Raw genomic sequence first — 15,247 nt, 5'->3', positions numbered from 1 at the left:
CTGTTTTTATACTATTACCAAAGATGTCGTTTGATCATATATGATTAAAAAAAAAATTTTTTGAATTTTTACGTCTTTTTTTAATTTTAATTTTTTTTAGAGCTGAGTTCCATCCATCCATTTTCCGATCCGCTTATCCTCACAAGGGGCGCGGGGCGTGCTGGAGCCTACCCCACCCAGCTGTCTTTGGGCAGGAGGCAGGGGACACCCTGAACCGGTTGCCAGCCAATCGCAGGGCACACGTAGACAAACAACCATCCGAGCTTACACTCACACCAAGGGACAATTTTTAGAGTGTTCAATCAGCTTGCCAGGCATGTTTTTGGAATGTGGGAAGAGACCGCAGTACCCGGAGAAAACCCAAGCAGGCACGGGAGGAGAACATGCAAACTCCACACAGGAGGGCTGGAGCTGGAATCGAACCTGATACCTCTGCATTGTGAGGTCGACGCGCTAACCACTGGTTCATCGGGCGCCTTGAGCTGATTTATACATGTTAATATTAAATGTATTGCGTTATTCTCCTTGATTAATTTGACTACCCTGAGTCCTAGCTTTGAATGGCGTCATCTACATCTATAACAATGTCATAACGTCGCTTATTTTTTGAAATTAGATTGTGTCTCGCGATATAGTGCAGTTACGCTCATATTTTTTTCTTTCCGGTGGCGAGGATCTTGAAATTCACATGGGAGCATTTCCATCCATCCATCCATTTTCTGATCCGCTTTATCGTCACAAGGGTCGCGGGGCGTGCTGGAGCCAATCCCAACCGTCTTCGGGCAGTAGGCGGGGGACACCATGAACCGGTTGCCAGCCAATTGCAGGGCACACAGAGACAAACACTCACACCAAGGGACAATTTTTAGAGTGTTCAATCAGCTTGCCAGGCATGTTTTTGGAATGTGGGAAGAGACCGCAGTACCCGGAGAAAACCCAAGCAGGCACGGGAGGAGAACATGCAAACTCCACACAGGAGGGCTGGAGCTGCAATCGAACCTGATACCTCTGCACTTGTGAGGTCGATGCACTAACCACTGGTTCACCGGGCGCCTTGTGCTGATTTATACATGTTAAGATTAACTGTATTGCGTAATTCTCATTGATTAATTTGACTACTCTGAGTCCTAGCTTTGAATGGCGTCATCTATTATGTCGCTTATTTTTTGAAATTAGATTGTGTCTCGCGATATAGTGCAGTTACGCTCATATTTTTTTCTTTCCGGTGGGTGTGTTTATGATGTTGGATCGGAACCCGCACTCAGCAGCTCAAGACGTGCCACTTGGGTTGTTGCAGCCCCGTGTCGGGAATGTATCTTCCCTCCACTCGTAACCCTCCACTGGATTCACCCACTCGTTATTTTTAACCCCACAGGGCGGGTCAGTGGGCCGGCTGCCTCTCGGGAATGAGCGTGGAGCGCAGTGCCCCACTACCCTCCCTCTTTTCTTTTTTATATCCTCTCTTTCCTGGTCCCCTCCAGGCAGGATCAACCACCCCGATGCGTCCATGGGACCTTAATGTGACGGCCGGCAGGGACAAGAAACGCCACTTGGAAGAATTCCACGAAACAAAGTGAGTGTCAAATCAAAAACGTCAAAAGTTTGCTCGGGGTTTCAGTCGCGTTGCTGTCTTTGGGGTTCCACAAAAAAAAAAAAAAAAAAACACCTGTTGTGACGTCAGACACTTTCCACATTATCTCTACTCAAGACTTGTCCGACTTGGATTGTTGAAAGAAACACCGTTTGAGTGATTTTTTGACGTTGAATTGGCGTCATGTGGCCCGCAGTTGTGCTCACGAGTGACTTTACGCACGGTGACGAGCGCGTAAAAGGACAACGCGACCTCGTACACCAAAGTGTCTTCGCCTAAAACGTCTCACAAAGTCGTTTTAGGCTTGTTGCTCATGTTGTCGAGGTCCAAACTGGTCCGTTCTGGTCGACGAAAGGGTGTCAAGTGTGAGTATAAACAACTGGTAAGAATCTTAAAGCGAATTTAGAACTGCTTTTTTATCCAAAGAAAGTATGGGGGGGGGGGGACTATTATTATTAAACACTGTTTTAAATTCCACAACACGGTCTTTCCGAGTCCTCAAATTTGAGTGTCATGGATACAAGCAACTATTTTAGAGTTTAAAATGAATTCTAGAAAGTGTACCGAAGGATGGAGGGGGGGTCATAAAGGATACTTTTGATATCGAAATCCGAACCAGAGTGAGCCAAGAAATACTCTTTATTGAGATGAATGTATTCAAATAAGTCATGTTAAGCTTATAATGAACTCACATTAACCTGAAAATCAGCCACTGGTTTGTATTGTTTATAAGTGCTATTTTTTTTTTAATCTATCCAAAACACATGACTTCAAAACAGAGCCAAGAAATGCTCAAGTTCCTTCTTTATTCCCCTTAAAAGGACACGCTTGTGTGGACCAGCCAGGACTTTATAACGTAAACACACCCCAAGAATAGTTTTGGACTTATTCCTTAAAGCAAGGCCTCCGAGGTTGCGTTCGAAGCTACGACTGTGTCCAAGATGCGGGCTCAATGTTTTGTTGTGTCTGGATGGTCAACTGCCACCCTGCTCTTCCTCTTTCTCCTCTTCCTCGGTCCAGTTGCTGAAGTTGGGAGTCGCAGAATGCGAACTGCACGTCGCACATGTTGTCGGCCTCACCCCCCCCTCGTCTCTTATTTCATCCTCTGCTGCACAGTTGCGGCTAGAACGCTCATGAAGGTGTTTTTGTGGCCGTTGCCTCATCGCATGATGGAACACTGGAAACATAGCTGCAGATAATCACTCAATGTGGGCAGTCTGGCATTGTTTTTTTTGTTTTATCTTGTTTTCTTTCACCTTAACCACACACATAAAAACAGACGGTTCAAACAAGTGTCATAGAGGGGAGGGCGAGCAGGTGGACAGTTGCGGGCCGTTGGTCCAGTTCTGAGCGTGTGTGTGTGTGTGCGCGCGGCGCGGGTGTGTATGGAGCCGATAAGCCCCGCCCCCCTGACCTCCGCCACCTCCAGTGTGTGTGTGTGTGTGTGTGTGCGCGCGCGGCGCGGGTGTGTCTGGAGCCGATAAGCCCCGCCCCCTGACCTCCGCCACCTCCGTGCTTGATAAGGGCCCTCTGTGAACTTGTGATAGCGAGCAGTAAACCGAGGGAAACCTGAAAGACGCGTCATTGAAACATCATCTGTGTGTGTGTGTGTGTGTGGGGGGGGGGGGATATTAAAAAAAAAAAAGAAAAAAAACTGTTCATAAATTCTAATAAGAAAGGAACCAGTCAATATCTTGCCATTAACCTCTGTTTACAGATACAGGTAACTTGATCCAGAGAAAAATCCGCTTAGTAACTTACCAATTACTACTTTCCTAATCATCATTTTATCACAAACTTGTCCCAGTGATATACACTTATTTTTATTTTGTGTCTTCTGTACATGTATCGCAAATGTACCTTAAGGCGAGCAGAGAGCTGATGGTTAGCTTCCACACACGCTGCCAATTAAGAGTGATCAATTCTAATCAGCGATGGCTTGATGTGTCCAAAATTCTCCTCGGCTTCACATTTTGTGTTGCATGCCGATGACGGTCGGACGACATCATTCGTGGTGGTGTCACTTTGTGTGACTCCACCACTCCCCTTAACACACACGCGCGCACACACACGTGATAAGGGAGCCATGCCGTAGGCTGATAAACCGCCATTCCGTGCTAAGAATGAACACCCTGTCAGCGGGGAGGGGGGCGAGGTCAAATTGACAAAATGGAGCTGCGAGAGTACGTCTTTTGTCGCCACCCTTTTCCAACAACTCAACCGTTTCTAACAAGGCGCCCACCGAGTCCTTCCTATATCCCACCAGGTTGAATTTAAGACTTAGGATTGTTTTTTAAATTGGTGTTGGAAATTTGATGGTCAAAAATGAGCCTAAAAAATTCAAAGTCAGTCTTTCTGTGCCAACAGAGGAGGGTCTGAGAAGATAATTACTAAATATATATTTTTTAGAAGATCACATAAAATGCTGTAGGGGCTTAACCGGAGCTCCATGGATTTTTAACAGGTGCAATTGCACCCCCCGAGCCCATCCCTGCTGCCATCTGAGCTTTATTTTTGACACAAAAGTTTCCGTTGGTTAAATAAATCCGTGTTCAGACATTTGATGGGTTAAAAAAAAAAAAAAAGCGAGAAAATCAAAATCTCAATCTCAGAAGGTTGAGCTCCGGTTTGTGGTATTGTTGTGCCGTCTAAATTTGGACGTGAATTTAAGCTGTTGAATTTTTGACAGAATTTGTTGGAGGTTGACTTTTTTTATGGTAAAAAAAAAAACAAAATTCTGTTTTGCAAAAAATTCAATATTGCCACTTTTTTTTTTTTCCTCTGGAAATTGGGATGTATTTTTGTCACGGTTTTATCACACCATTGCCTTTGACATCTTCCAATTTTGCGGGCGAAAATTGGTATTTTATGTGCACATGATCACGAATTCACGGACACAAATTAGCATTTTGCATCCATAATTTGGGATTTTGTGCCAAATACAGCATTTGTGTACACATTATACCTAATTCATGGCCACATACGAGCATTTTTTTAATTCTACTTTTTTCTTCCTCCCCAGGCTCCAAAAATAGTCATCAATGTGCAATTTTCCTCTATTCCAGATAACTACCAGGAATAGCAGCTACATTTTCCTCCATTTTTTTTTTTTTTGTGGAACCTTTTGAACGAGAGGACCTTTTGAGGACGCCGTGACGTCCGGCCCCATCGTAAACCATCCCCCCTCTTGCCATCCACGAATACCTCCGCCATGACTTCCACCACCGACTTTGACAATGTGGAGATCACGCAGCAATACAGCCGCGTCAACACACGCTTCGAGCTCCCCGACGAGGATCTGGACAACGACAACAGCACGGCACGGCTCTTTGAGCGGTCGCGGATCAAAGCCCTCGCAGGTGCGTATGCACGTCTAGCCATCCGATCTTGCTTCGTCACAACATATAATTTGACCCCGCAAAAAAAAAAAAAATGCGGGTTTGTTTTCCGAAATCCGCTCATTGGGTAGCGGCGGATTTGGAGCAGATTGGGTCATGATTACACAAGGTTGGGTTAATTAGCGTGACCCAGCAGATTGGGTTGAAGACTAAAGGAGAGTCAGTCTCTGTACTTCAAGTCTTCACGTTTTAGTCAAGCACAGCCCCAAGTCGTACAATTGGCGATTGAAGTCGGACTCTAGTGAAGTCACCTGACTCGAGCGCCCCACCTCTGCCACCCGCATTCCTGGAATGATTCCCATCTTGATGGATGCGCACAGCTGTGGGCTCGCCAGCTCACAGCTCTTTGGAATTTTACGCCTTAAGCTGGCTTTTTAAAAATAGACGCGTTTCCGGCATGGCAAAGGACGGATAGGTGGGGAAAAAAGAGTTGAGATCGGAAGATTTTGACTTTGCGACTGTACCTAGAGGCCAGTTAAAAGAAGACACTTATAAGGGGGAACAAAGTGTTTGTAAAAACAAAGTTGTATTTTTCCAAGACAGTCATAATCACTTTATTGTTTTCAACAAGGTTTTATAACAAGGATAAAGCCATTTCTTTTGCAAAAAAAAAAAAATGTTTTCGTGTCAAAAAGGGAAAAAAAATGAAATAGTACAAAAATAACATTGAATTACATTTACTTTTATTTGGACAGGAGATTTTTTTTAGAAAGAGATCTAACTTGACAAAATAATCATTCTTGGACAAAAAATAAAATAGATACACACACACACACACACACACACACACACACACACACACACACACACACACACACACACACACATCCTCTGTAGTTGTGAATGATACATCAGGAATGGGCGAGCTTCGCTGAATATAAGGAGACCAAGGCAGCAAATGCGAATGAGAGATCCAGGCTAGAAGAGGAAGTCAGGTGCCGCCTGAGAGCGGCGGCATCATCACACAAGTGGCGAAGATGAGGAAGAGGAGGAAGAGGAGGGAGGGAGGGAGGAGTCGGCACGAGGAAAAGAGGACAGAAAGCCAGAAGGCGGAGGAGAGCCGAGACGTGGAGTCCCGCTCCTCTGGTTCAGAGTTTCTCGGCGGGCGGTCGGGGCAAAGATGAGCAGCCCGTGCCTGCTGCGGCCGGCCCCCATCAGCCAGCCCCGACTCCGGGATGTGAGGATCAGCCTGAAAGCCGCCTCCAAGATCCAGGACGGCAAGGATGCGAGCGGCCGCCGCAACCCGCCGGAGGAGAGCGACGCCCCCGTGCGCAGCCGGAGCACTCCGCCTGCGCACCGGGCCCTCAGGAGGGCCCCCAGGGGCCGGGCCAGGCGGCAGCAGGAGCATCACCCGGAGAGGAACGGCACCGTCCTCCTGCAAGTGCCGCTCACCCTCCCGGGGCTGACCCCCGTCTCCTTGCCGCCCAGCTCCTGTCAGCGCCCCGTCCACCCGTCCCCCTCCTCGTCCTCGTCGTCCTCCCTGTCCGGCCGGAGCATGAAACGGGCGCGCTGGCTCAGCTCCAGCGCATCCAACATCTACTTCAACTCTATCCTGGATGGACGCTTCAGGCAACTGCAAGGTATCGCGAGGTGCCAGGGGTGGCTTGGGTGCCCCCCCCCCACCCTCCCCTCCCTCGCACCCGACCAGGGGGTTCCACCCTTCCTCTTTGCATGTTATAGCCAGTGAGGGGAGTAGCGAGTAAACTTAAGAGTCAAGTACGGATGCTCAAACATTATCAAATGAACATAGAGCCTTTGTTTTTTGTGGGCGTAAAAAGTAGGATTGAAGATGAGTTGACATTCAACAATCTTCAGCAAAAACCAGGCGGCTTGGAATATTTTCATTTTCACTCTTCTTTCAAATTTACACCGTTTCATACAAAAAAGTGCCATCTGGTGGTTGACATTGGAATTACACCCAAAATCTACACTTTCCCCCCCACCCAAAAATGAAACCTGTGATAGAGGGGGGGATTACTCTACTTCGTTGTAGTGAAAAGAGAAGAAAAGTGAAAAAAAATCCAGATAATGATAAAAGCTATATCTCAACAATTCAGTACTAAAGTGTTCTTAGTCTTTGCAAATGTTTGATATATTTTGAAACGTATTACGGAAATCACTTTAAAGGGCCTTTAAGAATTAAAAAATAGACGGCAGAAACTTTTGACTGATTTTTGGTTTCCGTGTAAAAAGTTGTCAGAAAAATAAAACGTAAGAAAAATATTTGTACTTCACCACAATTAAGTACAGTCACAAAGTATTTTTTATGACATTACTGTACTTCAGTACATTTTTGAACGCTTCCTAAGTTTTGCTGATTTTTGAAGTAAAAGACTTGATGAGTACTTCTACCTTGACCAGAGAAGTATCTGTACTTCTACTTAAAGTGTGAGTACTTTTGCCACCTCCGGTATTAGGTAGTAATTTATTTATCCGAAGGGCGCTGTGGCTTTGCCCCACTTGTTCACTGGCTTCAATAATTCATCGTAGCAACTTCTAAAAAGGTTTTTTTTCCCCCCTTCCCCACTTCCAGGGCCATAATTTGCATTTGAGCTTATTTGGCTTTTCTTTCTCCCTGGCCCTTAAATTTTTTTTTTTTTTTCCGGGTGATGGTTATAGTTGGGATTTCGGGTGAGGGTCCCACCACCCCCCGAAAAAAAGCCATGTAGCTTAAGTTACCAAAACCCCCTAATGCTAACGCTGGTATTTTACCTTCTTTCGCCATCCACCAACATTGAATTGACTAAAAAAAATCTTTGGCTGTCATTAGTTAGAAGCGTACAGACGCCGACATGGCGACCGCCGGCAGCCTTCATCAAAATCTGCGGTTGCACTCGGCTCCCCGACGAGCCGGAGTTTTAATATTTAACCAAAGCTAACGACTGTGCTTGTGTCATCTTCCCCAACCGACTTGAAACTCTTTCAAGAGCCGAAGAGCTATGACTGACGCAATACAATCACAAAAAAAAAAAAAACGATGCGCTAACTGGTCTGTCAAGGCCAACATCAATTTACCTTCGTTGCTGACGGTGGTTCTTCTGCACCGAAGCGTCCCGGCTATTCATCGGTTCTGTCGAGGATTTCTTAGTTGTTGTGCAACGTTCAGTGTTGAGGAGACATCATGCTGTGAGGCTCCCACAAAGTGCGGAAGTTGTAAGACCTCTCAATAGTTGATGCTCAAACGCTATCAAATGAACGTACAGCCTTTGTTTTTTTTTTGTGGGCGTAAAAAGTAGGATTGAAGATGATTTGACATTCAATCTTCAGCAAAGACCAGGCGGCTTGGAATATTTTCATTTTCGCTCTTCTTTCAAATTTACACCGTTTCTTACAAAAAGTGCCATCTGGTGGTTGACATTGGAATTACACCCAAATTTTAATATGCGCAAACCCCGATGTCAGGCAGTCGACGGCTGGTGTCGTGACTCGACCTGGGAATTAGTCGTGTTTTTATTTTATTTATTTATTTTTGCACAAAAGATTTTCCTCAGTCCAGCAAGAAGCGCTGAGCCGGAGGGAAAATGAGGTAGCGAGGCGGCGTACGCGCAACACGGCCGCGCACAGCCGATTACAACGCGGTACAGTCGAGTACAGGGAAAATCCATCTGCATGAATAAGTCATGTGTGGCCTTCAACTGGAGTGCATGATCGAGGACTTAAGTAAAGGCTTGTCAAACACACCGCTGTTTAGTCAATCTTGGACTGATACACCCACCGCCGTCCCCAAAAAAGACAGCAAGGGGGCGGAGTCAGCTGGGATGATGATGATGGTGATTCAGCCCAGACAAGGACAATTCGATGAATGCTGTTAAATCTAACGTCATGCTATGTTGCCTACTTTTAAAGCCATAACGTAAATAATTGAGCGCCGCTTGGTGTTATTTTGATTCAAAGGGACCTCTAGCGCCAAGCCGTGTTTATTTTACCGACGACTACGATGCGCTAAGATCCACAATTTAATAAACAGATCAACTAAAACCCTGCCAATGCAATTGCTCCTCTTCGAGCCTTGTGAAGGTTGTTTTATGCTTTTTTTTGGTGGTGATATTTCATCTGCGTAGTCTGATATAACTTTTTCAAAGCCATAACGTAAATAATTGAGCGCCGCTTGGTGTTATTTTGATTCAAAGGGACCTCTAGCGCCAAGCCGTGTTTATTTTACCGACGACTACGATGCGCTAAGATCCACAATTTAATAAACAGATCAACTAAAACCCTGCCAATGCAATTGCTACTTGTCGAGCCTTGTGAAGGTTGTTTTATGCTTTTTTTTTTGGTGGTGATATTTCATCTGCTTAGTATAATATAACTTTTTTTTTTTCTCGTACATTTCCACCCTTTTTCTTGGAAAAAAAATGGAATTTGTTTCCTGTTGTGTTACAACTGTGTTCTCAGAACACACTGCAAAGATTTTTTTTTTTGGTCTTGTTTCGACTTGATCCTCAAAAACTTTTTTACCTTGAAATTTTATGGCTTTTTTTTTTGGATGAAAAATACAACTTATTTTCTAATGAGCAATTAGAACCTTGTTCCCAGTTTAAAACATTTTGTTCTTTTTTGAAAAAGGGTCATTTTGTACAATAAAATCCTGGAAATGGGGTTGCTTTGCTCCTTTTTGAGCCCAATTGGCTTATTATTGACCCAACTGTTTTTTGAGTGAAAATAAGTTTTTTTTGTTTCTTTCGACTTGATCCTCAAAAACTTTTTTACCTTGAAATTTTATGGCTTTTTTTTTTGGATGAAAAATACAACTTATTTTCTAATGAGCAATTAGAACCTTGTTCCCAGTTTAAAACATTTTGTTCTTTTTTGAAAAAGGGTCATTTTGTACAATAAAATCCTGAAAATGGGGTTGCTTTGCTCCTTTTTGACCCCAGTTGGCTTATTATTGACCCAACTGTTTTTTGGTGACATAAGTTTTTTTTGTTGTTGTTTTTTTTTTTTTTTATCATAATACTAAAAGCAAAATGACAAGAGAACAAAATGCATCGACTTGACTTGACGAGACAACGGTGAAGACACAATAAGTAGCGTCTGCTACTAAATTAATGATGCCTGCTTGCTGCTCGCCGCATGCATGAAAAGTAGACCGTGAAACTGTCACGCTGATTACACCCACGCAAGCCGGCCGCCGACCCGCCGCGCATCTCGGCAAACGGACGTCAGCGTTTCATGAGAATAGCGTCGTTAAAAACTTTGGATTCTCCAAACAGCAGCACAACCCTAAACGACATAGCGGCGTGCTGCTAAGTGTACGCTAAATGGCGGCTGAATTTGCCAACGTGGGCAAACAAACATGCATTAGGCCCACTCGCTGACTTGGCCTTTTAAACAAGCAGAGCAGACATCGCTTGATGACGAGGGAATGAAATCACACAGCAAATTGGATCCTCATGATTGATTTAAGGGCTCGTCTGCAGAGAGGTTCAAGCAGCTTGCTTTCCGCCTCGCATGCACACATCAACAAAGAAAATGGCCGTCTATTCTCATGAAATGATCATATTTTTTTTTCAAAATAAAAAATTGTACTTTGACTGTTAAATATGGTTACATTTTATTTTTTTAAATACAATGTAAACGCTTTTTTTTTAACCGTCTTAAAGGACAAATTTTTATTTGAAAAAAAAATACATAAGTAGAATTTGTTTTTCACATAAATTGTGCATTTTCTCATCATCGTGAATATTTAATTTTTGTAAAAAAATATTACCCTAATAACTTATTTATGTAATGTACTGACTTTATTTTTTGGAAAAAAAAATCTTAATAGTGTGACTTTTTCTTGTGAAATTATGACTGATAAAATCGAGACTTTTTTTCTTCATCAAATCTCTGTACCTGCAAAAAAAAACAAACAAAAAACCCCAAAAAAACTTGTAATGCGGTATTCCAACTTGATTTTCGTGAACTTTTCACAAAAGGATAACATTTTCCATAAAATTGCACCATATTCTAAAAGTTATTTCTTTCTAAAAAGACAAAAATGTATTTTTGGCCAAAACTTCAGATGAGCGCGAGGCGGTCCAGAAGAAGACGTTCACCAAATGGGTCAACTCCATCCTGTCTCGGGTCAGCTGTCGCATCTCCGACCTCTACTTGGACCTGCGTGATGGACGCATGCTCATTAGACTTCTGGAGGTCTTGTCTGGAGAACGATTGGTAAGATTTGAAAAAAATATATATAATTTATATTTTTGGAAAACATTACCTCTATGACAACCATTTTCTTGACATTTCCGACCCTCTATGACTTTTCCAATAAAATGTCCCCCTCTTAGCCCAAGCCCACCAAGGGCAGGATGCGCATCCACTGTCTGGAGAATGTGGACAAGGCACTGCAGTTCCTCAAGGAGCAGCGCGTCCACCTGGAGAATATGGGCTCGCATGACATTGTCGACGGCAACCACCGCCTCATCCTCGGCCTCATCTGGACGATCATCCTTCGCTTCCAGGTTGGACCACCATAAATATATACTGTATATATTTTTTTTTGTCAGGGAAGCAATTTTGGGGGTACTTGAAGGATTTGCCCAAACGAGCCTCAGGTAGGAGGAGCAGGTTTTCTACACGGACATGCAATGCTAAAGTGCCAAGCGTTTTTGCTCTTGCCATATAGTGTCAACGGCGTGTGGCGTTGATGCTTGATGATCATTTTGGTGATCACCAAGAAACATGACATTCGTTGGACAAAAGTCTCAAGGATCCATACCCGACATTGAATGGGAGCCATTTTGGTTTGAAGCAGCCATTTGGGCGCAGCCCCAGGGCTTTGACCAACCTGTACTATTTGAGCACGACGTCAAATTTTGAAGGATTCATCATGAAAACCGGGGTTCGACTGCCAATTCATGGCTGCTCCTATTTTGTTTTTTTCCTCTTGATTATTGCTGCTGTTACGAGCTGCTGTTGGCGAGCGGCAAACATCAGAACACGTCTCTTGCTTTCTCTGAAGGGGGGGATTTATTTTTAATTTGACACTGTTATTTTTAGTTCAAACAATATGGCCCTCTGCATTATTCAGTCCTTGGTGAAAAGATGGGGAAAAAAAAAAGTCAGCCTTTTTGACGTTTTCGTTTCTGAGAGCTAAATTTAGCCGCCTCGAAGGATTTGTTGGTCATGCGACCGCTCCAATTACTGGCCTCCGCGCTGCGGAAATTCAACAATGATCACACGTTGGTGTATTTTCTTTTTTCCTGTTATGTTCGACAATGCGCTCAGTTTTGCGTCTTGAGTCACGTTCTCTATTGATTGTCATCCCAATCAGATCCAAGACATCATTGTGGAGACGGGCCAAGCCGACCAGAAGGAGACGCGCTCGGCCAAGGACGCTCTTCTTCTGTGGTGCCAGATGAAGACGGCGGGGTCAGTCGCTAGCGTAACCTAGCTTAGCATTCACATCAGCGGGAAACCGGTTTGGTTTTCTCCATTCGAGTCAACCAGAAGAATGCGGATCTTTTTCAATTCGTCTCTTTTTCACAGTTATTCCAGCGTGAACATCACAAACTTCACCACCAGTTGGAAAGACGGCATGGCCTTCAACGCTCTCATACACAAACATCGGTAAGACAAGCTGGGAATTTTTTTATTTTTTATGTCTTTGTTCCTTTGAAAAACCAAACCGCATTGTCCTTACCCATCCAGACCGGATCTGGTGGACTTCAACCAGCTGAAGAGGTCCAACCCGACGCACAACCTCCAGAGCGCCTTCAACGTGGCCGAGAAGCAGCTGGGCGTCACCAAGCTCTTGGACCCGGAGGACGTGTTCACCGAGAACCCGGACGAAAAGTCCATCATTACGTACGTGGTGGCCTTCTACCACTACTTCTCCAAGATGAAGCAGCTCGCCGTGGAGGGCAAGCGGGTGGGCAAAGTCCTGGACCACGCCATCGCCACGGAGAAGATGGTGGATAAGTACGAGACCTTGGCGTCGGAGCTGCTGGCCTGGATCGAGCAGACCATCCTGGTGCTCAACAACCGCAAACTGGCCAACTCGCTGTCGGGCGTCCAGCAGCAGCTGCAGGCCTTCAACACCTACAGGACGGTGGAGAAGCCGCCCAAGTGAGTTTTGGCTCTCCCTCGGGGCCAGGGTACACCGTTGCAATTTCTCCCAAGATGCCGCCTCTTTGTAGGGTCCTAAAAAAAACGACTCTTGGTTCTCTTTAGGTCTTTAGACCCGATAGCATACCATCAACGTAATACAAAGGAGAAAAAGTACTACACGGTGACCAGAGGTCCTTATTTTGGGACCTAAAAAACAAAAAATATGTGTGACTACATGGACCTAAATACATCGTACATTCAGTAGGCGGCATGTCGATGGTTCAAAGCTCAATGGCGTCCCAACAGGTTCCAGGAGAAGGGCAACCTGGAGGTGCTGCTCTTTACCATTCAGAGTCGCATGAGGGCCAACAACCAGAGAGTCTACACACCCAAAGACGGCACGCTGGTGGCCGACATCAACAGGGTGAGGCGTCACACGCCGCAACGTGGCTGAGGCCAATGCTCGCTGTGCCCGGAGTGAACTAAACGCGACTAAAACGGACTAAACTGCAAACGAATTTCATCTTGACGACCGACCCTTGCTCACTTCTTGATTCGTTTATCATTATGAATGTCAAACACAGGAAATAGATTCATGGGGGAAAAAAGTTGGACCAGACTAGTTTCTGTCGTTTCTTCTTCTGTGACCGTCATGTGATCTTTGGTGGGTGCGGGGATCCGCAGGCCTGGGAGCGACTGGAGCGCGCCGAGCACGTGCGTGAGCGGATCCTGAGGGACGAGCTGATCCGCCAGGAGAAGCTGGAGCAAATGGCGAGACGGTTCGACCGCAAAGCGGCCATGAGGGAGACGTGGCTTCTGGAGAACCAGCGATTGGTAGCTCAGGTAAACCAGAGCGCACAGCTTGGATCATTTCGGGGGTTCTCAACATTTTTCAGTGGAGGAAAGTTTAGTGACCGCGACCTCACTACGGAGGGGTCAGAATTCTTTCATGCGTATGTTGGAACTGCTGAAAACCGAGGTTCACTCTCTGAGAATCGCCGGTTCACAAAGCTTCGCGGTCTCTCCAGGACAACTTCGGCTACGACCTGCCGGCGGTGGAGGCGGCGAAGAAGAAGCACGACGCCATCGAGACGGACATCGCCGCCTACGAGGAGCGCGTCCAGGCCCTGGTGGACATCTCCGGGGAGCTGGAGGCCGAACGCTACCACGACGCCAAGCGGGTGGACGCCCGTAAGGACAACGTCCTGCGCTTGTGGGACTACCTGCAGGAACTGCTTAAGGCCCGTCGGGGGCGTCTGGACAAGAACCTGACGCTGCAGTGGATCTTCCAGGAGATGCTCTACATCATCAACTGGATGGATGACATGAAGGTATACAGTGATACCTTCGCTATATCGCGCATCTGTACGCATGATTGGTTCCCGGCGCTGGCTTTATCCCGTGAGCTGATTGGCTGCGCAGCTTCGCAGCCCCGCCCAGCATCTCATGTGTCTCGTCACGCCGTTGACTCTCTGATCAGTGTCTCGTCGGCTTGTCCAAAACAAAGCGGCACGTCTCTCTTTGGCTCCTCCTCATCAATACCGATTAACTGTCTTATCATACAAACAACACATCGGCTGCGCGGGGATAGCTAGCCAGCAGCTAGCTGCAAGCTAACGGCGGCTACACTGTCAGAACGTAAAGTGAGAGGAACACAAGTCTCTTTTGTCTCTCTCAGAAGGCAATGCTGATGAATTTTAATGACTCTAAGGTTTTAAAAATGAAAGATTTCAGGAAATAAGTGTACTGCGGTAGTCTTTGTCTCAAATATAGAAAGTTTAAATGCTGTTTACATGTTTGAAACTTGCTGTTACCTACATACATTGACACGAAAATTCTTGGGGGGCTGGAGGCAAAGCTCCATTGCGGTTTTTTCGGTCCCGGCCCCCATTAACCGCGATCAGTGAGGGAACACTGTAACTGCTGACACGGCGTCAAAACAATCGATACAAGACTCTGAAGCGGATGAATTTGTTTGTGCCTTTTTTTGGTCAGGTTCGTCTGCTGTCTCCCGACATGGGCAAACATCTGCTGGAAGTGGACGACTTGTTACAGAAACACGCTTTGCTGGAGAACGACATCGCCCTGCAAGCCGACCGGGTCCAAAACGCCAGCGCCGCTGCTCTCCAGTTCGCCAACGGAGAGAGTAAGTCGTCCCTTTTGTTTTCCCGTTCACGCAAAAAAGAAGTTCTATGTTTTAGCGTTTTATTCCCTGACC

General features: G+C 45.6%; 1 protein-coding gene across 1 annotated transcript in view; it reads left to right on the top strand.

The window, feature by feature from the left end:
• The first annotated feature begins 1,301 nt into the window (after window positions 1–1,301).
• sptb (spectrin, beta, erythrocytic) overlaps window positions 1,302–15,247 on the top strand; it is a 29,984-nt gene continuing 16,038 nt past the window's right edge. The window contains 11 exon segments of the mRNA XM_019890497.1: window positions 1,302–1,573; window positions 4,657–4,950; window positions 10,997–11,148; window positions 11,268–11,441; window positions 12,254–12,351; window positions 12,469–12,549; window positions 12,631–13,047; window positions 13,336–13,453; window positions 13,714–13,872; window positions 14,058–14,360; window positions 15,025–15,175. Of these exon segments, the coding sequence (XP_019746056.1) occupies window positions 4,803–4,950; window positions 10,997–11,148; window positions 11,268–11,441; window positions 12,254–12,351; window positions 12,469–12,549; window positions 12,631–13,047; window positions 13,336–13,453; window positions 13,714–13,872; window positions 14,058–14,360; window positions 15,025–15,175 (1,801 nt within the window). The 5' untranslated portion in view covers window positions 1,302–1,573; window positions 4,657–4,802.

Source organism: Hippocampus comes, unplaced genomic scaffold (assembly GCF_001891065.2).
Source record: "Hippocampus comes isolate QL1 unplaced genomic scaffold, H_comes_QL1_v1.1 scaffold168, whole genome shotgun sequence".
Taxonomy (NCBI): Eukaryota; Metazoa; Chordata; class Actinopteri; order Syngnathiformes; family Syngnathidae; genus Hippocampus; species Hippocampus comes.
Note: the sequence above shows the minus strand (reverse complement) of the source record. Positions and strands in the feature narration are given on the sequence as shown.